The sequence below is a fragment of the Cottoperca gobio genome, chromosome 8, assembly GCF_900634415.1.
Source record: "Cottoperca gobio chromosome 8, fCotGob3.1, whole genome shotgun sequence".
In the NCBI taxonomy this organism is placed as follows: Eukaryota; Metazoa; Chordata; class Actinopteri; order Perciformes; family Bovichtidae; genus Cottoperca; species Cottoperca gobio.
Window position 1 is genome coordinate 10,538,166 of NC_041362.1, and position 26,292 is coordinate 10,564,457.

The 26,292-nt window shown below is 42.7% G+C and overlaps 1 protein-coding gene across 5 annotated transcripts in view; it reads left to right on the top strand.

Moving 5' to 3' along the window:
- cep112 (centrosomal protein 112) overlaps window positions 1-26,292 on the top strand; it is a 95,115-nt gene that overhangs the window by 37,955 nt on the left and 30,868 nt on the right. For all 5 annotated transcript variants that reach the window (XM_029437524.1, XM_029437527.1, XM_029437526.1 and 2 more), the window contains 4 exons: window positions 3,256-3,391; window positions 5,859-5,966; window positions 11,206-11,388; window positions 20,021-20,251. In XM_029437524.1, the coding sequence (XP_029293384.1) occupies window positions 3,256-3,391; window positions 5,859-5,966; window positions 11,206-11,388; window positions 20,021-20,251 (658 nt within the window). The remainder of the gene's footprint in view (window positions 1-3,255; window positions 3,392-5,858; window positions 5,967-11,205; window positions 11,389-20,020; window positions 20,252-26,292) is intronic.

Genomic DNA, 26,292 nt, shown 5'->3' on the forward strand with positions numbered 1-26,292 from the left:
GTATATCCAGCGTGTGTTGCACACACAGGCAGCACGTGGCATTGTGTGGTTAGGGCAGTCCGGAAAACGCCGGCATCCCTGCACCCCTCCTGTCTGCCAGGCGGCTGGATGGCGGAAGCTCTTTCACCCTTTCTAGCACAAACACTCCTCTCTCCTCGCCTCCCTCTCTTCCTCCCCTTTAAACAGCCGTTTAGGATTGAGGGATGAGAGGACTTCCTCTTTAGAGAAGGCACATCTTTAATTTGAGCCTCCTCTCCTTCCACTTTTCTGACCAGAGATCCATTTAAAGCCAACGGGCCGCCCTTACGCTGGCACCCCTCTCCTTCCTTACCCTCTCTGTTTCTCGCTGCCAGGCCTCCCTGACTCTTTTTTCTCTGTCCTCTCATCTCACCCTCATTGCTCTGTTATTGATGGTGACACGCTGTCTACCGCTCGAGTGACCGCCACACACGGGGAAACTGGCGCGCACTCGCACACACACACAGTTATTCTCAGAGGAATCACTGAAGGTGCCATGTGTTCACCTGCTCTCTTCAGCTTTGGAGCATAATGTGCTTCAATGTGTCACATACTTGAAGTTAGCTGCAGTGACTTTTTCGGCGCACCCTCAGAGGTATATAGGCCCGGCAGTCAGCTCCAACGTAGTCATAGTGCATTCCTTGAGTAAAGTTGTCAGTCACACACAGAGTTTGTGACTGTGGCTCATGAACAAAGGCACGTATACACACACACACACACACACGCACGCACGCACACATAAGCTCCGTCGTCTCTCAAGCGAGACACACACCCAATTCATTTCTGCTCTGCCTTGGAAGTTTAAAAGAACTTGCTATTTCTGTGACATCCTCTTTTCCATCTTTCTCTCTCTCTCTCTCTCTCTCTCTCTCTCTCTCTCTCTCTCTCTCTCTCTCTCTCTCTCTCTCTCTCTCTCTCTCTCTCTCTCTATCTCTCTCTCTCTCTCCTCTTTCTTTCTTTTTCCATCTTAGTCTCTCCACATATCCTTTTGTGTCTGTCTGAGCCCGGAAGGCAGTCAAGCAACGGGACTGATTAATAATTACAGAGTACACAAAATTGGGAGAGAGAAGAAAAAAAAACAATTTCTTTGTCGTTTGATGTCCTGACAAGAGAGAGACCAAAATTACAAAGAGACGGAACACTATAAAGAGGAGAGAAAGCTTGCACGTTCCTTTTTCAATCCTCTGCTTCTGTTTTATTTTTTGCCCTTTTTCTCAGTTTCTGTTTTTTCATTCCGTGTTCTATCTTTATAAAGTTGTCGCTTTGATTATGGCGAGTGATTAATCACTTCACAAAAATGCTACCTTTTTGTGAATGTGTGTGTGTAGTACTCTCTGCAGTTTGTGTCCGTAGGTGTAGTAGTGACGCAGTTGTGTGTTCACAGTAATACCTGCTATACTTTTTATGACTGTGTTAATGGACCATATCATTTATGAATTGTAACACACACACTCGCACACACTTGACAGTCCTGCTTTGGCAAATACAGATACATGTGTAGAGCGCAGTCCTTCCAGTTGTGTGTTTTGTTCTAGTTTTTCTTCTAATTAGTTTAAAGTCTTACCCACTGGCTAAAAAAATCATTCTTCCTCCTGCTTGTCTGTCCACGGGGAATAATTATCCATACAATGAGTGTTCATTTACAAGGGAGCAGGAGACGAGCGCACCGACACACACTCACACACACACACACACACACACACACACACACTCACACACAGTACTCTACATACCACACACACTGTACAAAGACATTGTCATCCTTGTGCAGTAAACAGAAAAAGGGTCCTGGAAAGTTTCAGTAGCTTCCGCAGTGAACTGGAAGCGGCATTGCAGTTGTGTCTTTGCTTTCTAGTAAAATTGCTTCACTTTGTGCTGAAGTTTCAACGAGATTCGCCTGTGATATTATACTCCCATATACCACACATGAACAGCAGGGATGGGGGGGGGGGGTTAAAAGTTCATCCTCTGTTACAGGATTTCTATGAGGAGTTATTGTTTTGACGTGGTCTAAAAAGATTTCTTTATCAAACCACCTCAGTTTCGTAAAGTTATCCTTAATGTATCTCCTAGTGTGGCATTATTAGAATATTTAAGCATTTATCATAAGACATTCATTGTATGGATGTCTAATCTGTTGAAGAGAAAATACTAATATGTATTGGAGATATTCATCAAGGCAATAAGGCGAATGAAAAGTACATGAGTGTATACGTCTTAGTTATTGTTCTATGTCGTTAAGGCATATTATTCGTAATAAAAAAAGGAAAACGCACAAAATGATATACAGTAAACATTTAATGTCGGTAATATTAACCAGATTTTTTTTTTTTTAATTGTTTTTCAACAACATTCATGTCATGGATTTAGGAGATTTAGTATGCTGCCAACGTCTAACATTTCAAATCCAATATGAATATCATAATGACAAACACTTGGAGCTGATAAAACGTGTCAGATGTGAGTACGTGTTGACATCTGTGTCCAAGTCCAAAACAACATCATGGTTATCATTATTCATGACTGCAGAGTTTGTTCATCACTTATGAATATAAAAGGGGCCGTTATCGTAAGCCATACTTACATACAAGTCTAATATTGTTGACGTACATATTTGTAAGTGTCTCTTGGTGGAATAAGGTTCCGGACAATAGTACGTGGACGCTCTCTGACTGTATATTTCAACATGCAAATTCTTCCAAAAATAACACCCTCGTACTCTCCCTTCACTTCCAGCTCTGTCGTTCTTTCTGCCCTTTTCCCGCCCACCCTTACACACACACACACTCCTGTCCTCACACACCCTCCGAGGGTTAGTCTTGACAGCTGCTTCGTATTGCTGTATATGATGTCGTGGCTGGGCCTCTTGGCTGGGCGCTGACAGCTCACAGTATGAGTCTGTCCCTCTCAGTATGCCTGTCAATCCATTCAGCTTGCAACTCTTTGACCTGACATTTGCCAGCAATACCAGCAACTGGCATGGAAGACACACACACAGGTGTTTGAGGTGATGCATACTGAAGAATTATATGCTAAAAAACGACTTCTATTCTATTCTATGACCCAAAAAATGGTCACTGTTTGTTTCCTTACATCCAATTGTTCTATTTTCTCAAAAGCTCTTAGTAACTACTGCTTTTGAAAAGTTCGATAAAAAATAAAGGTTGCTTGTATTCTTGACAAATGTGGAAGTCTTTACAATATTAATTTGTGTGTGTGTGTGTGTTGTTTTTGAAGGGAGATGGAGAGCCAGCTGGACAGAGCCAGGGAGAGCCAGAGGCAGCAGATCCAGCAGGCAGATATGGCACTGGAGCAGTTCAAGAAACAGGTGGAGCTCAGTTCTGAGAAGACCTACGCTGATATGAGACTGCAGGTCAGATACACGCATACAATACCCAACATACAAAGCGGTATTGATGCACACCTGGTGTCTATTACATGCATGCATACTGTACATCTACATCGCTGTGTAATATTGATGCACATTAGTACATTGTTTCCTGTTGTGTGCCAAAATACAGATGCACATTTACCCTTCTCTCTTTCATGTTTGACAGGCAGGACAATGCGCCCACACACACACACACACATATTTTGTAGTTGCAGCGACACAGCCTGACCACAGATGCAACAGAGCGCCACGCTGGCTGCGCTCACATTCCTCCGTTTGTCTCCCTCCCCTCCCCTTCACACAACTGCTCCTATACTGAAAAACTCTTTAAAAAAAAAAATTCATTTTCCATTTTCACTCGTTTCGTCATCCCAAATCAATGGCATGATTCATATTCCTGCTCATTAAGCAGGTGCGTTCATCGCACGTTGACCTCGCTTCCTCTCAGTGGGCGTGACCGTGGGATGGACCCGTTTTTTGAATGGAGAACGGGTCACTCGCATAAAGCATCGAGACTAATTAGTACGTCAGGCCAGCCTCGCGATCAGCACTCGGCACCGCGTGGGCTGCTGCATGCAGGGAGAGTTCTCTAATCGATACGCACTCGGCTGTAAACTTCTGATGCTGTCTTACAAGAAAGTTTGGCTATAGGCGTTTTTTGTTCAGCATCTTTGGGCCATACTGCGTGAGCGCTGTATTGACAGGGCAGCACTGAGTGTGGTCCTGGATGGTTTTAAAGGGCTGCATGTTAGTCGCTGATTAGTTACGTTTGTTTGAAGTGTAAGAAAACGTTTTGTGTGGGAGTTGAATTTATGCCTGGTTTGTTTGTGGGCGCACAGAGCAGCCTTTATTGCCCCAGAGTGAATTTAAATGTTGTATTGTATCTTACTAGGGCGGGAAGTAATATCTTCTTCTGTCAAAGCTTGGAAAATGTCTGTTTTGCTGTATTTTCCTTCTTCTTCTGCTTCTGCTTCTGCTTCTGCTTCTGCTTCTTCTGCTTCTTCTGCTTCTGCTTCTGCTTCTTCTGCTTCTGCTTCTGCTTCTTCTGCTTCTGCTTCTGCTTCTGCTTCTTCTGCTTCTGCTTCTGCTTCTGCTTCTTCTGCTTCTGCTTCTGCTTCTTCTGCTTCTGCTTCTGCTGCTTCTTCTTCTGCTTCTGCTTCTGCTTCTTCTGCTTCTGCTTCCTCTTCCTCTTTTCTCCTGTGCTCATCCCTCCATCTCATGCTCGTTCCTTCGTTTCCCATGGAGCCCCTGGCATCCCAATCTCCAATCTGACTTTATCCTCAGCCCACATCAAAGCAAAGAGAGGAGCAGTCTCTTCTGCATCCCTGTCATCCTCTCTCCCTCTCCCCAACCCACTTGTGCATCGCTCAATCACGTTCTCCTGCAAAAAGCTTTTAATGTCGTAGAAGTTTTTTTTACTCTCTTTTCCATCTTTCCTCTCATTATCTTCTCCCTCTCTGTCTTCTGATGCTAAATGGATTCTCTCTCTCTCTCTCTCTCTCTCTCTCTCTCTCTCTCTCTCTCTCTCTCTCTCTCTCTCTCTCTCTCTCTCTCTCTCTCTCTCTCTCTCTCTCTCTCTCTCTCGTTTTAAAATCAGCATCCCACTTTAAGACTGCACTTGAAGGAATGAGTCTGCCCTATTTTGGTTTTTGGGGAAAAAAGAAGCACCACACGGAATCAAATCTCTGTTGCGTGCGTAGTTCAAAGGAGGCTTCAGCATTTAAAATGGATTAATCAAAACACATTTAACATTTCCAGAGCGTTACACAAACACAGCATAGCCCAGATACAGAGGCGTTTCAGTCAATTACATTTCCAATTGTTTTGATTATCGTCACCTGAACAGAAAATATGAGACTGGTTAGGCTGCAAGACCATTGAGTTAAGATAAATAGCGTAAATATTGTCAAATCCCTTCTTCTTCTAGTCTTTGAGTTGCAGTTATTTTCTTGCTCCTTTTTTTTTTTTTTGAATATGTGAATTTTGATTTGAACTTCTGAAATTGCATATTTAATGTAAATTATAATATCGTACTTTGATGAATGGCTTAATATATTGATGTGCCGTTATTACGATATCACTGCGATAAGATCACACGTAATGTGATGAATATATTTCTTCACGATGGCAGCTCATTAATTTCAAATTAAAAGAAAAATGGAACCGCGGCATCGCTCTGCTGCACGTGCAGGGAGTTCTGCGTGTGTTAGATTTATTGTACTTGTGCTTATGATTTATGAGTGCATCAACTACAACTAATGAAAAACAATTGAGCAGGAGATTTGAGCAAAAATGTGTGTCCAATCTTCTGAAATATGAGATTTTGAGTCGCATATTATGTATGTTTTTTCAGCAACATAAATGTTTTCCAGATTGTGAACGCAGCCTAAATGTTTCTCATAAACATTTATGCAGTTGAATGTTGAATTATTTTCTTCTTTCCTCCCAGATGGACATGGTAGAGGAGGACCTGAACCGCTCCAAGTCCCTCAGAGAGAACCAGGCTAAAGAGTTCTCCCAGCAATTGGAGGCACTCCGTCAGAAGTATGAACAGCAGGTCTGTAGCTGTCTGTCCATCTGTCTTCAGTGTGTTTGTCTACCTGTCGCTGCACATGTGAAACGTTTCCTTGCTGCTCTGCTCATGATGAAGCCAGAGGAAAGAATTCTCCTCTTGCTTCTCTCATCACGATCATCATCATCATCATCATCACATTGTTCTCTTCTCTCTATTACCGTTGAACACTTGGGCAGCTGGAGCCAATCGAGGGGGACTGACTTCCATTCAGAATAGCCTTGTTATTCCTCCCCATCTGTTCCAACTGATTAATTTCTCATGATAAGGGACACGCTTTAGATTAAGCTCGGATTGCGGCTCAATAAATATCTTAAACGTTGCCAATTGAAAACTAATGCAATCTGCATAGCAGACGCGCCGTTCCCTTATCATGGCATCTCTGTCACTCGTCTTCGATTAGGAGACTAGAAACCATTTTCACGACTCGTTGAAATCCAGCTTGCTGATAGGAGGACATCTCTTAGAGCGTCGGATTCAATTAAACCACAGAAATGGATATTATCGGATGTCTCATTGTAGGCGGCGGGGAGCGTAGTTTATATTTCTATTATTTATTTTTTTATCTCTAGCTGTTTACTTTAACAATGTATTTGTATATATTAGCCATAAACGATGTGTACTTCAACCTAGAAATGTAATCGTACCTCTTCCGGCAGTGTCCAGGGAGTGTTTTCATCTTTGAAACCTTTTTTGTGTTTCTTTCTTTTACAATTGTCTAAGATACACAATATATCTTAAAGTGGATTCACAATCTGGTGTACTTAATACATAATCAGGAATACAACATCAGGCACAAATAATCAGGATTGTTATTTCAGGAATTATCATGCAGCCCTGCATAGCAAGTTAATTGCACCATGTGATAAGAGATTCATACATAAGACATTCATACATCCCTAGATATAAAATGATAAATTATTCTGAAATGTCTTCTTTTTAAAAGAAGAAGAATTATGAGAGTACGGCACTAACTGGTGTAGCATCTCTATTTCCCATCTGTATCCCCAGCATGATTGATTTCAAGCCACCAAACCAGCACTCAACCTGTCTGATAATAAGCATGCGAACACTCATTTCCAGGCCAGATGAAGTTTACACCGTGTCTGATCTGCTGTAGATCGTTTTTTAGCGAAGGACAGGAGGCCAGTGTTGTTTCCGAGGAGAGGAAGAATGGTTCCATGTTATTGATTTGCTCCGTGGCTGTTTGTAGTTATAATGACGTTTATGGGGGGGGATCACACTTTCAAAAGATTTAAATAGGATTTATGATGTATCCACCAAAACAAGTGTAACTGAGGAAATTGGGAAATATGTTTGTTTGTTCTTGCTGTAAGTGTATATTGTCAGACAATGCTGCTGAGGGCTGTCACCATTTTCACCACAAGATTAAACTTGTTTCGTGTTTCGTGCTTCGTGCGGTCAGTGCGGTGCGTACGCAAGAGGTATGAAACAGGTTTTATCCTGGCCAAAATATTTCCCGATAATGATATTATTGCCACTCGATAAAAAATATAATAATGCTATAACTCAAATTCATCTTTGACTTTGTTTGTTGTGCGTTTTGTTTTTTGTTTTTTACACTCAGAAAGTGTGTATAATATAGCACATTTTTGCGCTTCTGGTTAGATACTAACTGCATTTCATTGGCGTGTACCTGTACTCTGCACAATGACAATAAAGTTTAATCTAATGTAATATATATATATATATATATATATATATATATATATATATATATATATATATATATATATATATATATATATATAGTGTAAAGAGGTGGAGAGAGAGTCTGTAACCATAACTGCACCAAAGCATACCAAATGAACAATAACACTAAATGGATAGTGAAAAGGCAGCCAGATGAAGTGCTAAATACGATATCATGTGTCAATATTTCATTTATTTATTTTATATCACGATTATGGTTAATACCGGTATATCTCGACGCACCTAAAGCCACTTACAGCGTTAAACAAATTGTTTGAACATTTCCGTGCCTCTATAATGATCCAGTAGCTGTTAGAATTGATCAGTGTCTTGAGTGCTAAATGTTAGTATATTGCACATAATATTATATTATAATATATTGCACAAGTAATCATAAATTCCATCTCATGTGAAAAACAGGTAAGTAATCAAAGTGTTAAAGTGACGGTTATCCTCTGCTGCAATAGAGTGGGGGTGCACACAGTTGACAGTTGAAACTACACAGCACATCAGGAAGGCTTTTGTCTTCAAGATAAAAACATATAAAGACGAAGGGCTCGTCTTTGGGAAGATGTTGACGTGCTCGCTGGTGACATTAGCGACACAATTGGAAGGGTAGAGAAAGAATTTATCCATACGCACATGAAGACGTGCCATTATTCATGTGAGCACAATCGCTTTAATGTTGTGTGTGTACATTCTACGCACTGTGTCGATGCACACACACAAGCGTGACCACGAGTACTTTGTGTGTACCCGTTCACCCAGTGCCTGTGTGCAAATGTGAGCCTCCACTCCAGAGAGATTGGTGTCACAAGATTGCCGGGGTCAAGTTTGCCCCTTCAGATGCTCACAAAAGAACACTGCCTCAAGGTCAACTTCAATGGGACGTTAAAAGGGAAACTATGTATGAAGGAGTTGTTTTCCAGCTGACCCTCTTGGCTGTTGGACGTCATGGTGTCCCGACACAGCTCTGCCTCTTGACGTCGGAGTGATGCGGTGAGGACAAATGGCTGAAGTCGAGACCTTGAGAGTTTAGGGAAATCTCAACAGCCTCATTCTTCCGATGTTAGACAGTAGATAATAAAAGAGTCCAGTTTCTAGACAAGTGTGTGGATGTACTGTACACACAGATAAACGCACTCCCATCCAGCCCCGCTCACTGATCATCGTCAGTTCAAACCCTTCAGTGAGGAATAAGAGGTTTGTCTTTCTTCCATCTCTCCCTTCCTTCCCACACTCACCGCAGCCTCCCCTGCTGAGACCAGACAGGGCTTTCTGTTCAACTCTCCTCTACACCCTCCTCCTTCCCAAACATTTCAGATTTCCACCCTCGGGGCTGAAAGAAGCCCATTACCTCACTGTCCTGTCTCAATGCGATCAATGCACCCACACACACAACCATGTCAGGCCATGCTGACAGGAGTCGTGCTGTGCAGTAACACCCGACTCACTCTGTATCTGTGGCACCAAGCTGTGCTATAACCGACCCAGTCTTCCCTCATAAACTCCACGCCGGTCCCTTTAAGAACCGCAGCACCCAGAATCCTCCGCTGCACGCTGGCGCTACGTGATGTCACATCAGGCTCCTTGCTGGGTCTGCTCTCTGTCATCTCCTCTCCGGCTTTTTCTTTAGCTGTTTTTCTCACAATGGATCTATCTTGCCCATTTCTTCATCCTGGTTTCCCATCAGATCCCCTCTTTCCTTCAAATCCCCCCCATGGCCCGAGACTCAAAACAGGAGCGAACAGGAAGCCACGATGTCCCAATTTCTGTTACAGCATGTCCTGCTGTCCAGCTGGGGAGTTCTTGAAGAAATTGCCTGCTTATCAGACTGTCAGCTGTTACTTGTGCTGCTGTATGAATCTGACTATCCCTGTGGGACAACACATTCTGGCTGTGGATCTCATTTGTATCTATCTATTATGGAAAATGAACGCAGTGCTAATTTATCTGTGTAATGCACCGTAGAGAACATCAGCATTGCCAGTGGCAGCATGTGGAAGACGTTGCCCACATTCTGCACAGTGTTTGTCTAATGGAGCTTTGTGGTGTTCTATTATAAACTGGAATAATGGATTGTTGAGGTATCTTGAGGGCATGTGTGTGTTTCTACCATGTCATTAACTTAGCCACAGAGATAAAATACATTTTTATCCAGCTATAATTCTTCTCATTGCCCTTTTCAGAAGGCATTTAGCGTAGCTCCCTCAAAACCTGATGGGGTAAATTATTGGCTGCCAAAATGAAGTGTCCATTGTGGCCTTCCTCTGAGTACTGGGGACGGAATCTGGCTTCCTGTAGATAGCCCCTCATTCATCACCTGCTCTGAATAGCATGTTATGTCCGAAGTTAGGGCTAGGCACCGGGCATAGAGGCTGTGGATCTCCGCTTCTCTGGCAGGCCAGGTAGGGTGCCGTCAAGCACAATGTGCAGAGGATTAGCTTCAAAGCAGGGAAGCGAATGGGCCCCAGGCCCCTGCTGTCCTTTCAAGGTTCCGGCTGGGGCTGCACGGCGGGATGGTGTGGGGGTCACTGGTCCCCCCTCCATGGGGGAGTGGGAAGGGAACAGAGCCTGGGAAAGGCTTGGGGGCTTGAGGCTGGGAGCTCTGCTGCCAAGACTCACCTCTCAGCAGGTGACTCGCTCACAGTCGTGCTGGGATGCAGACTTGCTTCAGCTGCCAGGATGATTAAGCCCTGAAAAATGTGGGCTTTGTGTCCCATTAGAAGTTTTATTTTCCTCTACAGTATTGTGTATAGCTAGTTGTAACTCCAATGAGACTGAAGTCTACTGTATTTGTATTCCTTCTTGTTGATTGGTGCTCCTTGCTATAGTAGCAACATAAACCAAATTAATCCCAAGAATATAATAATGGGTAAAAGCAGTATCAAGAATCGTTTAGCATCTTCTTGGTCCTCCTCAAAGTTTCTGCTGTCCTCGCCATCCTCTCCAGTTTTTTGTTTTTTTTATTTGATCATCATAGTCATCGCCTAAGCCGATTTTCACATGCTGTCAGACGCATAGCATGGGGCATTGGGTAGTTACTGCAGCCAGATGGCTAACCCCTACCAGCTTGCATGCTTAGCCCAAACTAACTGCTCTTTTATATGCCGATGGCAGAATAGGGCGAGGGGGGCAGATTTGGAGAGAGAGAGGGAGTGGGGCATTGAGGGCCGGTGTGTGCAATTGGAAGTAGAGGTGGGAGGGCGGGGGAGCAAGCCAGATGTAAACACATCACATCATGTCGTCTTCTGACAATGGCAGCAAGCGGAGAAACTTTTCTCGCTTTCTTTCCCACCTAGAACACATACGTGCCATTGTGCCATACGTGCCCTACCAATTTGGCAAAATTGGTAGGGCACATAGGTGTTCTAGGTCGAGGGAAGGGGTTTTAGGAATAGGACGTAGAAAGGATGAATGGATCGGTGGATGGACAAGTTGTCATGACGACAGGATTGCTCTGAGTGTGTGTTGGCTGATGAAGTCTCTCTTTGCCTGCTTGTCCAATCAGATGGCTGAGCAGCGCATGCAGCACGAGCAGGAGAGGACGCGGCTACAGCAGCAGCACAGCGCGGAAAAGGACAGCCTGGTCCAGGAGCGCCAGTGGGAGGTGAGCAGCCTGGAGATGCAGGCCAGGGCAGCCCTGCAACAGCACCAACAGCACACCCAGGAGTGGAGGAAGCGCGATGCCCAGGTAGGGGGTCTCCACTGATCCACGTTTGCACACATGCACATAATGACCTACCGCTCTCCCGTGGACAACCATTTTGTATTTTGCCCATTGACGTTTTCCTGGGGTTTCAAAAGCACAGCGGGTTAAGACACTTTTTTTTTTTTTTACTTGAAGCAAGACAGATATTAATATTGGGCGTGAATAATTTGTATAGATAGCTGTGTATCCTGTGCGAGTTTACAGAAGTATTTAAATACTGCTATTTGAATCATATTTAAAAAAATGATTCCGGCAAAAACAACGTAGCGCGGAAGAAAAGTTTTTTTTTTTAATGGAATAAACGAAACAAAAAAAAATCACAAAGTCCCAACTTCTAACGTTGTTCTAACGTTTTTTAAAATAATTTTTTATATCGCAGCAGGGTCTCGTGATAGAAGTGTAACGACTAGAAATCCAGACACCACAGGTAGTCAGATGAAGGAGAAGAAATCTGTACTGTTGAGTGGCCAGCTTTTATTCTTAAACCATGGGTCGAATTTCTCTTTTATTTTCCGCTGTACGGTTGTGGACTAGCGTCAACCGCCCTGTACTCCCACCGAAGTGTATCTCCGCATGGCATTCTCCTCTCACCGCAGGTATCCATCTCCCTCCGGAAAACGCTGGTTACTCTCTTATTTCAGCATTGACAACCACAAAGAACGTACGACACTTGGGTCTATATTAATGGGCATCCCTATTCTATCATACATTTAGCCAAACCAGCAGCAGGTCTTCATCTCACACCCCTCGCTCTGTCTTCGCCTCTCTCCAGCTTGGTCTAGCTTGGAGCTCTTCGGGAAGCCATTTGACAAACCAGCCCCCAACTGGGGATGGGTTTTGACTTTGTTAGCAGCCAAATAATTCTATTTATTGGCCGTTAGCTGGAGATAAGGATCCAGCCACAGTCGCGCCAAATGACTGGTGAGGAAATCGGACTTCCCGTAAATTATTTTAGCTTTATTTTGTAATAACTAAGTACATAAATTGTAATAAAGTGGCATTTAAAACATTAATTACATTTACCACCAAATACAACAATTAATTAATTTATTGTTTATTGTATAAGAATTATTTATAACAATAATATTTGACGTTAAATTGTAATAACTTTGTCTAATGTGTTACATTTTTGGTTGTTTACATTTTAGGTGTTTAATAATGAAACTAGAAGGGACGCTCCCTCTAAGTTCAAAATGGCCCCCTGTTGCTAGCTCAAATATATCAAAATATTCTGTCATTCGTAGGCTCTGTTACACAGTTGAGGCAATTATTTTACAGAAGCCATCGTATACCGCCATACCAGTTTACTATTCTACTGGTTGGCTCGCCTCACAGCAGTTTAAAATGTCTTAAAAGCTAGAAACTGTATAACATGAGGGAAAAGTCGTTCCCACTCTAATGTTCCCTTGTCTAATATTTTTGGGAAATGTCTTTCACAAATGGCACCAGCTAGTGTGTTATTTGGTTTTCTGTAAATGCCGTCACAACAGGACATTTCTGCTGATAACATGCTGTCCTACTCGTGTCAAAATGACATGGGGTTTGACAAATCTTAGGATCTCAGGAGGCGACAGAAAACAAACTTCCCCAGTGCTCATCTCATATTCTCAGTTCCTGTTTGCTTGTGCTGCATTTTGAGTCGAGATCAGACGTTCTGCCTAATGTCAGATGTTAAAGCGGAAGAAATCAAGATTTTTCACTCGGGCCTCGGAAAAGATGGAGGATGGAATGTGAGGTTGCTGAAAGTAGTCGGGATGAGAGCTGGTTTGACTTCCTGTGTGAGCACTGCACCATGGATCTGCTGTTAAAATGACAAGAAGCTGACACACCAGGAGCAGATATGTATTAAAGATGAGCTTCTTTTTCTTTCTTTTTTTTGTATTGAGAGAAGCCACTTATTGTTAAACACTTTTTGCGTTACCAAAGTTGTTTACCCCTAAAGAACTCTGTACTGTCACACTGATAGCAATGTGGCCTTCACTGGCAGCCTTTCCAAATGCATAACACAGGGCCTGTGAAAGTTGTATGAAATATGAATAGATTTTATTTTTTAAAAGAGTATTTTGTTGATAACATAGACAATTCTGCGGCTTCTTTTCTTCTTTCTTTTGTCTCGTGCTTCTGGGAGGCTCAGGACTTTTTCAAGCAACAAACTCCCGCCACTTGGCTCCGATGGACAATATATTATCATCAAGTGACATGTCAGTCACCCACATGCCTGCTGTGGCGATTGAACCCAGGCCTCATTATTTCTGCCTCTCCTCCCTCTCACACTTTCTCTCAGTCTTCCTGGAATCAGTGCAAGGACAGTTGCAGCTCGGAAGTTGGCTAAGTGAACAGCAAATGTCAGTCACACACTCACAGGATGAGTAATACCCCACTCATCCCCTTGATGTGGTGGGACACTAATAAATAGCATTCCTGACTCTTGCCTTGCGTTTTGAGAAGGAGAGCCAATGAGTCGTAGCAGCGATTGGAAGGAAGAGTTTAAAAAAAATAACTGGAACACGTTGTCCTCATCCCACCAGACTGAGTTATCCAAAACACTCTGGCTTAGAGCCTCCATGGAGCCGCTACACATTATAAAAGGCTATATGACCCGATCTATTGTGTACACAGGGCCTCTTGTCAACATTCACACTTATCTTTTGCTGTTTGTGCCTTAATTGTTACACGTTATGATATCCCTAATGAAAGAATCAGAATTAAGCCGCTGGATTCGAGGCCTGGTGTGAGGTGGGCATCCCACCGAGTCAGAGGATTAACTCACAAATTCCCAGCCTTGTGGAACTGAATGTTTTCTTGAAGGAATAAACTATTTTTAAGCTATTATTTCTCTCTCTTTTTTTTTTTTTAAAGCGAACGGAAACTCTGATCTGGCCAGCATGATGAAACGTCTTTCTGGTGAAACATGTTTGCCTGAAGCCACTTCTATCTTGTTCTGTCAGCTGATCAATGCCCCCCAGAGGACAAAGGAGATGTGTTGGGGGGGGGGGGGGGGATCCATCACCAGAACTCCCTCTAACACACCCCAAATCCTGATGTAGTGGCCTTTCTTTTTTTTGGCCTCTTTTCTACAGACATTGTGATGAAATGATCCACCTATGGCGTGTTAATAAATAGTATCTGAAAACTATATATTTTACACCTGAAGTCACACCAGACAAGACATGTTCCATTCATAATTCAACAATAACCAAAATTACCTTGAAGGATCTATTTTATATTCTCTACTAAATTAAGCATTTTTGGAGAATGTAAAGATTAATTGCATTATATGATAAACAATTTACCATATTTCACTGATGCTATTGTTCTTAATATATGCTCCATGTTGTGTGTGTGTGTGTGTGTGTGAGGCTTTTCAATTACTAAAGATTAGTAAGAATTTGACTTCAAAAACTAGGACAAGCATTATAAATGAATTTAAAGCCTTGTTTTGGTTTTTTTTTGCAAACAACAGAATTGTTTGTTCTGTGCAAAACCCATCATTCATATTTTTCCCACCAGCTCCTCCTCAAAACTCATTTTATAGGTATTATTTTCCCAATTAATTATGTCTTTTCTAAAGGAAACGTACGCGCCATCTGGACTTCAAACAGCATGGGAGAGAGCGAGAGCCTTGTGAGGTCTTTCTTCTGGGGCGTGATGGACTAAATAATGATGCTGTCAATTTTTCAAAGCCTTTCAATCCCAACTACGTGATTAAGATGAGTCAAATGAAGAGGGTGATGACAGACTGAGTGAAAGCTAAGAGGATGTCAGATGAAGAGAACCAGGCTGACAGCTAGACCAGTGTGCACACTGACTGTCTCAGCGCTTGTGTATTGTCATTTACCAAATGATTGGTCCCTGAGATCTGGTATCGTCGAGCGGATCTTGTCTTGTTACTCAATGATTTTCTTGTAGCGGATCCCACTGAGCTGGCACGTCACAGAGTTTGTGATTATTTGAATGATTTCATAAATGTCCTGTACGCCTGAGTATTTATGTTAGAACCAAGCGGGGGAAAAAAAAATGTTCCCTTCATACCGAACGTTTGATCATGAGCGAGGTCATCAGTGACTACTGATGCTCTGTGATGCGTTGAATGTTACAGCATGCTCTCTCTCAAGCCACGAAGCCATTTTAGTATGTGCATACATTATACATCTTGGATTTCAGCTACTTGAATTTTCTGACTGACAACAATAAAACATTCACTGCGACACTCTTTCCTACATTGTCTTTGCTTAGTTCAGTCAAATATCGCACTACATTATTACATTATACATTATTCATCTGAGGGAGAAATCGTCTGGTTATTTTATTGGCTCTTTGTCAGTTATTTTGCTCACCTATAGTCGGTGCATTTTCAAACGAACAATATGGAGCTAGAGGCCGGAGCTGATTATCTTAGCTTACCTTAGCTTAGCTTAGCATAAAGACTGGAAGCAGGGGAAAACGGCTAGTCTGGCTCTGTCCAAAGATCAAAAATATGCCCACTCTGCACCTCCTAAGGCTCACACGTGTACATGAGTTGAGTATTGTTTATTTAATCCACACACAAACTGAGCTCCATACTTACCGAACCGACATATAAGTGGTAAAAATCTTCTCATCTAAGTAAATAATAATATTTGACAAAATGTCAAACTATTTCTTTAAAGCTCTTCAAAACTTCTCAGAGTACAAAAGGTCTAGCCGTCAACAGAGTTTAAGATAAAGTGTTCCACCTGTCGTGCTAATGCAAACTTCTTTTTTTTTTTCCCACAGCAGTCATTTGAGTTGTCATAGCAGGAAAAGCACAGGTGCAACTACTGTAATAAGATTAATTATGGGTCTGCTTCATTTAGGTGCGCCTGTGAGCCATGTCAGGAAGCCAACATGCACAATGCCAGGCCCTGGCACTGACATGCCTCCATGGAATACAGCTATTATAAATGTTATTAGTTACGCCTATGTTTGCCAAGTTCATAATATCCACAGTGAGGAAGGTTTGGCTTGTTTTATAGTTATGTAACCTTCATGTAATTGATGAGAAAACGTATCACTTTCTTGTTATGTTATTACATCCACAAGCATGTACCCACATTAGCATAACAGTAGAATAATTAATCTATTACAATTCAAGACGTACTGATTATCTATTTTTTCTTTTTTTTTGTCAGAAGTGACTCCGAAGCGAAGAGCCCATTTTTGTATGTAGACACTCTTCACCAAAACATAATTGGTATTCTTGCATATCATAGAACAGTGATATGAGTGGAAGCTTTGTTGTTGTAATCAAACAAAGTTAAAACATATTCACTTTTATTCCCAGCACATCCTGGCTGTTCAGTCCATAACGGATGCTGACTAAACAATTGCCATAATACAGTTTGCAAGCAGAGTAGCTCATGGGTAAAAAACTGAAATTGAGGGTAAAAAGGGAACTTTGTAGTTATCGTGGCAGAGTCGCTACTTCTGGTATTTTTTTTCTATCTTTCACAATTCTTTAGATATAAAGACATACAGTAAGCTGATGAAGTCTCATGGCTCACTTTCTCTTGATGGAAACATAAAGTCCGTTAACCAACTCTCTATTGTTCTTCTGTCTTCTTAGCTGACACGATTTGACCCAATGTATTTCATTTGACACTTTCCTATTGTCCTCCAGAGCTGCTTCATCACAAAGCTCCACATCTGCATGCTAACATGTGCCCTGTTGGAAGCGGCTGTGCTCACATACTTCTAAAGGAGACATGCTCTTTTGGCCTCTTAAGTTTCTGAAGTGTCATTGCCAATTTCTCTGTTCTGGGAGATTATTCTCAAATGTATTCAAAGATTTTTCCTTTTTTTTTCGAAGCACGATCATCCACATTTGTTAAAGAGAGAATTATACATTAAATAATCTCCAGGGCTCAGTTGGGCTCTGCTTGCCCTTGAAGGCACAAGCGTAGCAGAGAGACGGGTAATGTTGAGGGACAGGAGTGGGACGTAGAGGATATTGCGTTTGTTTTTGTTTTGTTTTTCACCCTAAGATTCTCTGAATGTGCTGCATGCCATTGTATGAGTGCGATAGCCAGACCATGTGTGACTTGTTTGTCTGTGTGTGCATGTGTGTGCACGAGAGAATGTGTCTGTGTGTGCCAGTGTTGGAGGGAGTGTAACACAGAGCCACAGCATCTGCCTGTTTTTGTGACACTCCTTTGAAGTCTCTTTGATTCTCCCCAGTGCCCGCTAAAAAAGACTTCAGACACTTTCTGTCTTATTGCCTTAGCATGGCGTTGTCCTTGGATGCCCAGGCTTTTAGGGGAGAGGCAAGAGGCAGAGCACATAGTGCGAACCAAAGTAAGAAATAAACCAAAGAGAGTAATGAGGATGTGCAATAGCTGTGCAATACAGGTTGGGAAGTGTATAAACACCGCAACTGCAACGCACCTTAGAGCCACACTTCACTACACTGCTTTTTTGCTCATTGCTTGTTAACTGTTGGTAATGATCATAATATACTGATACATTTAGTATGTGTGGTTATGTACTACATATTTGCTGAAGCTTTGAGTTTGAAATAATGTGAAATGTAGATTAAAGGGAACATATTACGCTTCATAATACTTTGGGTCTCTACTAGAACATGTTTACATGCTTTAATATAAAAAACTCATTATTTTACTCATACTGAGTATAACCCGTATTTACCCTCTGTCTAAAACAATCTGTTTTAGCGCCTGTCTCTTTAAGCCACCCTCCTGGAAAAGTCCACTCTGCTCTGATTGGTCAGTGTTTCCGAGACTTCTGCATGTGTTGCTCTCTGCGGCTCTGCGCCGTCACTTCAGCCGGGGAATGACTGTCACGCCACTGTGGGGGCACTTTCTACCTAAATGTAGAGTAGTTGTGACGTCACAACCTCACGGAAGTCGTGATGGCTCGTTTAAAGGCGCAGTTTCTGAATACGAACATTTGACAAAACCAGATTTTTGTTTGTTTTTTTCAACATGTTTTGTTTCAGCAGCCTTTGCAAATGATTTGTTAACTTTTGGCACATTTTATACCCTTTTTGTCATGACCAAAAGTTGTTGTCATTCTTAAAATGTTTCATATTGTTTTGACGTACACATATGGAAATGTTCTAAGTTGCTGATTCAAGTCACACTTTTCATTGTTTAGATGGTTCCCTTCCTGCTTTTTATGTCATTTAAATACGTAAAAAATGACTGAACTAAGTATTTACATGGCACCTAGACCTACTTTTATTATGAAAACAGACATGGGAATCTCACCTTTTACAATATGAGACCTTTTAAGAAAGACATTCTTTCAGTTGTAAGGCTGCAAACAATCTTCATCATACCAGCTGAGTGATGCCGTTTTATCAAAAACAGTAAGCTTATCTTTTTCCTTTTTGCCATTCCCCGAACTCTTGAGATTGAGGTTCATTGCATGTGTTGGGCCAGTCTTATTTCAAAGGCTGTGGGGTTGGGCTTATTAGCATTCCTACTATGTAATGTTGATGCTCACTGGCAGCACTATTAAAGAGCTCTTCTGGTTAAAGTCAAGGCTGAGCAGTTAAAAAAAGAGAGAGGTCAAGAGAGAGGCTACGCCATCACAGCATCCCCTGCACAAACAGAGGGAAACAGAAACATTTCACCATGTTTGTAAAACTTTTCTTAACTTGGTTAAACTGTACAGGTACTCTCTCAATCTCTCTGCAGCATCTCTTTACTCTTATCAATATCAACATCTCTCCTTGGGGGTATCATCATCAGGCTTGGGGAGTAACGGAATACATGGTGTTACGTAATCAGGATACAAAATAAAGGTAACTGTAATGCCCTACAGTAACAGATTGCCAACGCATTTAGTCAAAGTATTACATTATACACTTTAAAAAGAATGATATACTACTATGTGCTAAAATACTTTCGCAAAATATCACCATTATCTTGTATTCAAAGCAGATACAGGGGAGCCACCTCACAGTAACAGTGCACCTTCCAGATCATCAAGATTATTCTTTTTGCCAAGAGGCACCCCAGCGTGAAAAACCCAGTTTGTCGGAAATGAAGAAATCTCTTCCGATTTCTGGTCCAGCGAACATAATACAGAACAAACTGGGAAATGTGCATGTAGGTTAATTTAATTTATATGAGCAATACTGCTGCTCCAAGTTAAAATCTGGCAACACTAAAGTGCCAAATGATTCAAGTCCTTGGATGATGACAGCATTGTCACAGCTAGAAGGCAGAACTTGCACTGTTCTGTGATGTTGTTCCCACGTCTCTGCTTTACATACAAAATAAACTTTTTGTATTTTTCTTTTCTCTCGTATTTATTTTCATTTGCATTTACTACAGTCTCTAACAGGTAATTGTATAAGAATATAGTTTTAAGGTAACCCTCCCAACCCTGATCATTATACAGTGTATTGGAGTTACAATTACTCAAAGTAGCCGACATCATCAGTACATCTACATCAAGTGTAACCCTAACCCATTTCTGTGTACCAATAAATACAATTTCCTCGTCTCTCTTTTTATCAACTGGAATATGAAATCTTAACCTAAGAGCATCTCAGAACCACCTGATATCTGCAGCAGGTCACATCACTTACCTAAATCCACTGTACATATCTGCATCCATCTCTTTGCAGGCGATTTCAGATTTGGAAGCCGAGTTGTCAAGTCTACGTGAGGACCTCCATGGAGCCCATGCGCAGCACAAGCAACAGTTGGCTGACATGGCGTTACTCCGGGAGGAGGAGAAACAAAGAGCGTTCCTGGATAAAGAGGCATCGCTGGACCGGCTCCGCTCCGACATGGAGCGCATCCGCGGTGAACTTGAGGGAAGCCACCAGCAGGAGAAGGATGCTGCTCAAGAGAAGGTGGGTGAAGGGTAGGAGGGAAAAGATGAGTAATGGTCAGTTTCCAATAGGATGCTGTCTGCATGAATCACGTTACATCAGTGGGATGAATGCATGTTTATACAAAGGTCGCATAAAAAGTGTGTGTGTCTCTGTGTGTGTGTTTCTGTGTGCGTGTGTGTGTCTCTGTGTGTGTGTGCGGGTGTGACTGGGACAAGTTGCATAGCGCTTTTATCCAAAGCATTTTACAACTCGCCCATTCTCCCACACTCCGACGTTCTACCTGCTGAGCTACTGAGACCCCCAGGGGGGGACGAAGGCTTGCTCTGCTTCGCCACTGTATCAAAGGTCTGCTGCAACCTGCCTGATGTGTGTGTGTGTGTGTGTGTGTGTCATGCCACTTCAGTTGTACAGATCAGTGCACCTTAATGTTTCCACATCCCAGCTGGGGTTAAACCTGTGCATGTCTCTCAGATGCACCCACAGATCCTTAGTCTTATTGAGATCCTACATCCTTAAACACAAAGTTGAGTAAGATAACGGTGCCGTCTTTATGTATTTGTAGAAATTACAATCCCATCCCGGGATATATCGTTTTCACTAGTTAGTGGATTGGATTTAAGGGTCACAGAGTGGAAACCACAGCATTTCAGTAGAGCCATTATCCAGCGTTGCTTTTTTGCTATCGTTGTGAACCAGGAAGTACTTAAATTAGAACTTCTGAGCTTTCCCGTCTCTTTCTTTCCTCCTTTCTGTATCGTTATCGTTTCCTTCGCCGTTACAGAAACTGGACCCACGGTTGGGAAATCACCCATAATCTTGTGCTGGTCCAGCAGGAAGCTGACCTAAGGTGGTGTTGATCAGAACCTAATCCTTCGGCAGGTCCCATCAAAGAGAGCATTTTTCATTAGACACCATCACACGCCAGCTGCGCAGCATTAACCCCGGAATGCAGGGACCTCCAAAGCACCCAGCCAGCCATTTTGACTCCATATGGCACACAGAACCTCGGGTCCTGAAGGGAGAGGGATCCGAGGAAAACAGTATGCATTTTACAGGGTAACCTGGTTTGAAGAAATCATGCTATTCCCTATCAGTCTGTTTTTTTACTTTTCGTTTTCGATATGTGAAGGCTGTTTTGCAGCTAAAAGTTAATTTATCATTTTTGGCTCACTTTAATTTCCTCTCCCTCTTCCCTCGTTTTTTTGTACAAATGGGAAAAAATGACCCACAGTTGTCGGGGAATCTGGAGTGGATTCAAAGCAGTGGTGCTGAATGTTGAACTGAGACTGATAACACTATAAGCAATGAGCTAGGTCCACTTTTTATGAAAGAGATTAATGATTTTTTTCGCCCCTTTTCGTCAGTTGAAAGGCGTGCTTTAAAAAAAAAAAACTCACCAAAGGTCGAACGTCTTTACTTTTCTAATCTGTGTCCAAGTTTGACTTCGGCTTGTGAAAAAGTTCCACTACTTCGTTGCGGCCTGTTTTTTTCACGCGGGATTGAAGTCGGCCAGCTCTCAGATCCATATTGACTCGTTCGCCCTCTTTTGTAAGCTGAAAATTTCTCATTCTTTTGATGCAGACAGAAATGCTGTCCTCTGCAGTCCACTATCCTCTTGGAAGTAGAGCCCGGGCAGGCCAGCTTTTCCTCCCTTTTTTTTTTGAACACATCTCCCAGATCCTGGAAAAAAGGCCAGAGAAATCCATTAAATCCATGAATGGATTCCCATCAAAGACTCATGCGTTTAAGGGAGAGACAGAGAAGGGAGAGAGGGATACAGGGGGATGTTTTGGGAGTAGACAGTCCAAGCTGTTGGAATGAAATAATGAGAAACAGAATATCAGAGAAGATCTGTCGTTCAGATTTGAGCTGCACCAAAAAGAAAGGAGCAGAGAAGGAAAAGGGATGGAGGTAGGCTAAGTAGAAGGTGTGGGTTTTAGTCTGCTTGCCATTGAAGTTTATCTTAAGTGTGTGTGTGTGTGTGTGTGTGTGTGTGTGTGTGTGTGTGTGTGTGTGTGTGTGTGTGTGTGTGTGTGTGTGTGTGTGTGTGTGTGTGTGTGACTGAACGCACACAACCCCAGACCTCCCAATCTCCGTTCTCCACTGAGGGGCCTGTGAAGCTGCCTCTGTGCCTGATAAAGACGCCTCATCTCTGGGCTACACTGAGCAAGACTCCTGTCTCTCTCTCACACACACACACACACACACACCACCTCCTTATCTAACTTTCTTATTCTCCTCCACACCTTCATCATCCCATCTCTCTCTCTCTCTGTCTTTCCCAGCGTCCTCCACCGTGCCTTCAAGTTGTGGCGAAGCACAGAACATTAGTGATTTCTCTAAAAGAGTTACCAGAAATCAGGGCCGGGCTTTGAGGAAGTGTGGGAATACTATTTTCTTACCACACATACACTCTTCTGTATGATCCCTAGCATATAATACACGGGTCATATTTGCAATTAGTGTTTAATGGTCAGTACTCATATGAGGTTTAAAGTTTGGTTAGTGGTGAAAAGGTCTTTGTGTTGGACCTCTTCACCCCACACAGCTGTATCGTACTCACTCCCTGCTTGTCAATACTAGAGATCTAAGATACTGTGAAAACAAAAGACCAGGAGGCCTCAGGTTTGATAGGGGATGAATAACGTCTGGAACCTTGATTTCATATTTTCTCTTAGTCTGGAGAGCATGGCTTTTTGAACTGCCGTGAGGAGATTAGATGTGCAAATTTTGCCTGATATGTTTGTGTGGACCCAGGTGTTTGTGTGTGTGTGTGTTTGTGTGTGTGTGTGTGTGTGTGTGTGTGTGTGTGTGTGTGTGTGTTTTAAGCACCCTCACGCTCGTGGTTTTTAATTGCTGGTGTTAACGGCAGCATACTTGTGTATTTAAAGTGTGTAGAGGAAAAGGAAAGTGTGTGTGTGTGTGTGTGTATTTTCAGTATACTTCCGTGCGTGTGTGTACATGTATGTTACTTTCACTTCAGATCAAAGGGACAGGGCATTTCATCAAACACTAACCAAGTGTGACAAAACCACCTGGAGCCAAACATCAGCCAATGAGAAAGCAGCTTTTTTGGCATGCAGTAGCCAATTCCTGCTCCCTGTGTCACAGCACCAATGTCCCTCTGGCCATGTCCCATGTGACTCCCTTGACTTGAAAGTGATCACTCTCCTCTCTGACACACACACACACACACACACACACACACACACACACACACACACACACACACACACACACACACACACACACACACACACACACACACACACACACAAACAGGTTGAGGTATGAAGACCTCTGTCTTGAAATAAGTATTTTTTCCCTCCCCCCAACAGGGTAATTCTTTTTGCTTCAAGGAGGCAGTTTATATGCACATCAAAAAACTTTGAGCGGTTCTTCCTCTAAAAGTTAGACTCACACAGTGTATGAGTCAGTACAGTAGTGAGTCCTCGAGCGTTCTTTTGTGTATCTCCACTTGTTATGAGATGACACCGCAGTTGTAAAGGGCTTTCAGATGACATTACACAGCTTGTCTGACAGCCAGTGGTAGGTGCTGATGCGGTTTCCTATCATAGAAGCAAACAGCTTCTACTAAATAGAAATGAACTACAAAATGGAATGGACTTGGTTAATGTACTTGTTTGTGATCCAGCCGGAGAAGAGGATTGCAGTGGCAGTTTGGTACCTCAGCTCGGCTCACAGACTTCAAAACCCTCATTTAAGTTGTTTGGCAAAGGAAAATCATCTGTGTATAACTCTTTTGTTTGTTGTGCTATGCACAAAGCTGACTAGGCAATCTTTTCATGTGGCCGGCGATGCATCTGCTTTCACACTGTGTGTCCTTACATGGGGGTTTTGACTCAGTGGATCTTAATGTGTCTTCGATGTCTCCTTGTTACATTCTCATCCATATTTAGAGCTGTGCATTTGTGAACAGACCACCCAAGAGGTTTTTAGTGCAAAACATGCACACAGCTGATTTTCCAAATTGTCCCTGAACACGTTGCCAGTTTTGGTTGCTTTGCGCTTCTTCTTGTTTTTTCTGTACATCAGTTTGTGTCTCTGCTGCCGCTGTTGTGGTTGATCACTACCTGTGTGTTGGTTTTTATCAGTTTGTATTGACACAAGGAGATTGTCCACAAGCAGTGATGATATAGTGTCGACAAAGTGGCCGTGAACAATTTAGATCTTGAACCAGTTTGTCCTCCTAAAACTACAGAGAGAATATTGTTCTTCTACACCCGTTTACATTTTCATTAAACATCTAAATCATTCACACTAGCTTTGATCCTTTGTACTTTTCAGCTTTGATGAGTGTAGCGTTCTCCCTCTCTGCCAGAAGATGGTAGTACGAGGTTGTTGTTATTGTTGTCGTCATAGCCACGTCTTCTCTCTTGCCCACTGTCACTGCTGATTTATTAGCTTGGTCCTCTGCCATTTGGAGATACACCAAATCACATTATTCAGTCGGTCATGGATTAGACGAGGAGAAGAGAAACATAGGCTGAGGGATGAAAGAAGAAGGTCCACATTCGCCTCACACCGACGGACTAAATGGAGCCACAAATAGATGGGGGAGGCGGAGCGGAGGATCTGATTTTAGGGGAGAAAGACGTAAAGTTTCGTTTAAGGCGGTCAGATTTATCGGATCTGTGTGACTGCTGTTGGTCTGTGTTTGCATCATAGCTGCTTCACAAACGCATTAAAGCGGTTGTGTATGAACATATGTTGGGTGTTCGTGTACGCGTGCGCAGACCTATCTGGCCTCCTGGTTTCTTCAGTGCACCGCACCATCGGGCCCGGCGGCAGAGAGAGAGAGAGAGCGAGAGGGAGAGAGAGAGAGAGGGAGAGAGAGAGAGAGAGAGGGAGTGAGAGAGAGAGAGGGAGTGAGAGTGAGTGAGTCACCCAGCAGATGAAAGAGTCAAAGTAAAGGCTCTGCCGTCCCAAAAAAACATCACACAGCTCCCTTGCTCACTTTTTTTTTTTTAAGTCATCCAAAAAGGAGGGAGGGAAGCGACACACTTTCTCAATCGCATTAAAACATGGCGTCAGGCAGCTCCCATCTTGTTGCACGCTATAGATTACACTTTGGTTTGAAGTGGAGTTTTAAGTGGGACACCATGATATCGGGCTCTGTTTTTTTGGGTTAAGTTCCGAATTCAACTCGCAGTCATCCTACATCTGAACATCAGGCAGACTTATTGATCAAAGTAGGGACGGAGGCATAAATAGATGGTCTACCTCGGCAGACAGACAGTTCATCACAGTTCCATCAAAGTTCAATGACCAATTGAAAACAGATCTCCTTTAGTAAAACTGCTGCCGTCACAGCTTCACAGTCATCTTAAGTTACCTTTTCCTTTAAAATAGTTCACTCAAATGTGTACACAGAAAAGCACGTACAAGACACTTCCGTGTTTTTAAAGTGGGCCCTCCTGCTGACGTTATAGCAATCTGTGATTCTACAAGCGACCCCATCCATTCGGCATTCACAGCCTCAATCTAACTTTCCCCTGACCTTATGATGCGGGTTAGATGTTAAGCCCACTCACACTGATGGTAATGGGTGTAATTGCTTTTCTGATACCACAAACTGACTGGTTGAGTGTGTAATCGCTGAACATTCGGTACGTTGTGCGTCAGTGTGTTTGATGTATGCTTATCTGTGTATCCTGTTCTGTGTGTGGCTGTGATGCATTATTTCTGTACGGCGTGTGATGCCGCACTGACAGTGAGCAGCGGGGATTAAGAGAATCACTACTGACGAGCAGTGATGGCAAACTGTGAAATGGAAATAAAGTATCTTGTCATTACAGCACCAACACACTCTCGCTCTCTCGCTCTCACATAGGAACACAGTAAGACGGCAATGATTACAGACAAACGAGCAAATAACATCTCCCTGCTCTCTCCCTCGCTGGCAGATTGAACCCTTATGATAATTGTTATGAGAGACATGCGTAGTGAACAGAGGAGCGTTTTTGAATGCTTACAAATAATGCTGCCACTGAAACTGAAGGCTTAGTGGAGCAATGGGGAAAAGCTTCTTTTTGAAA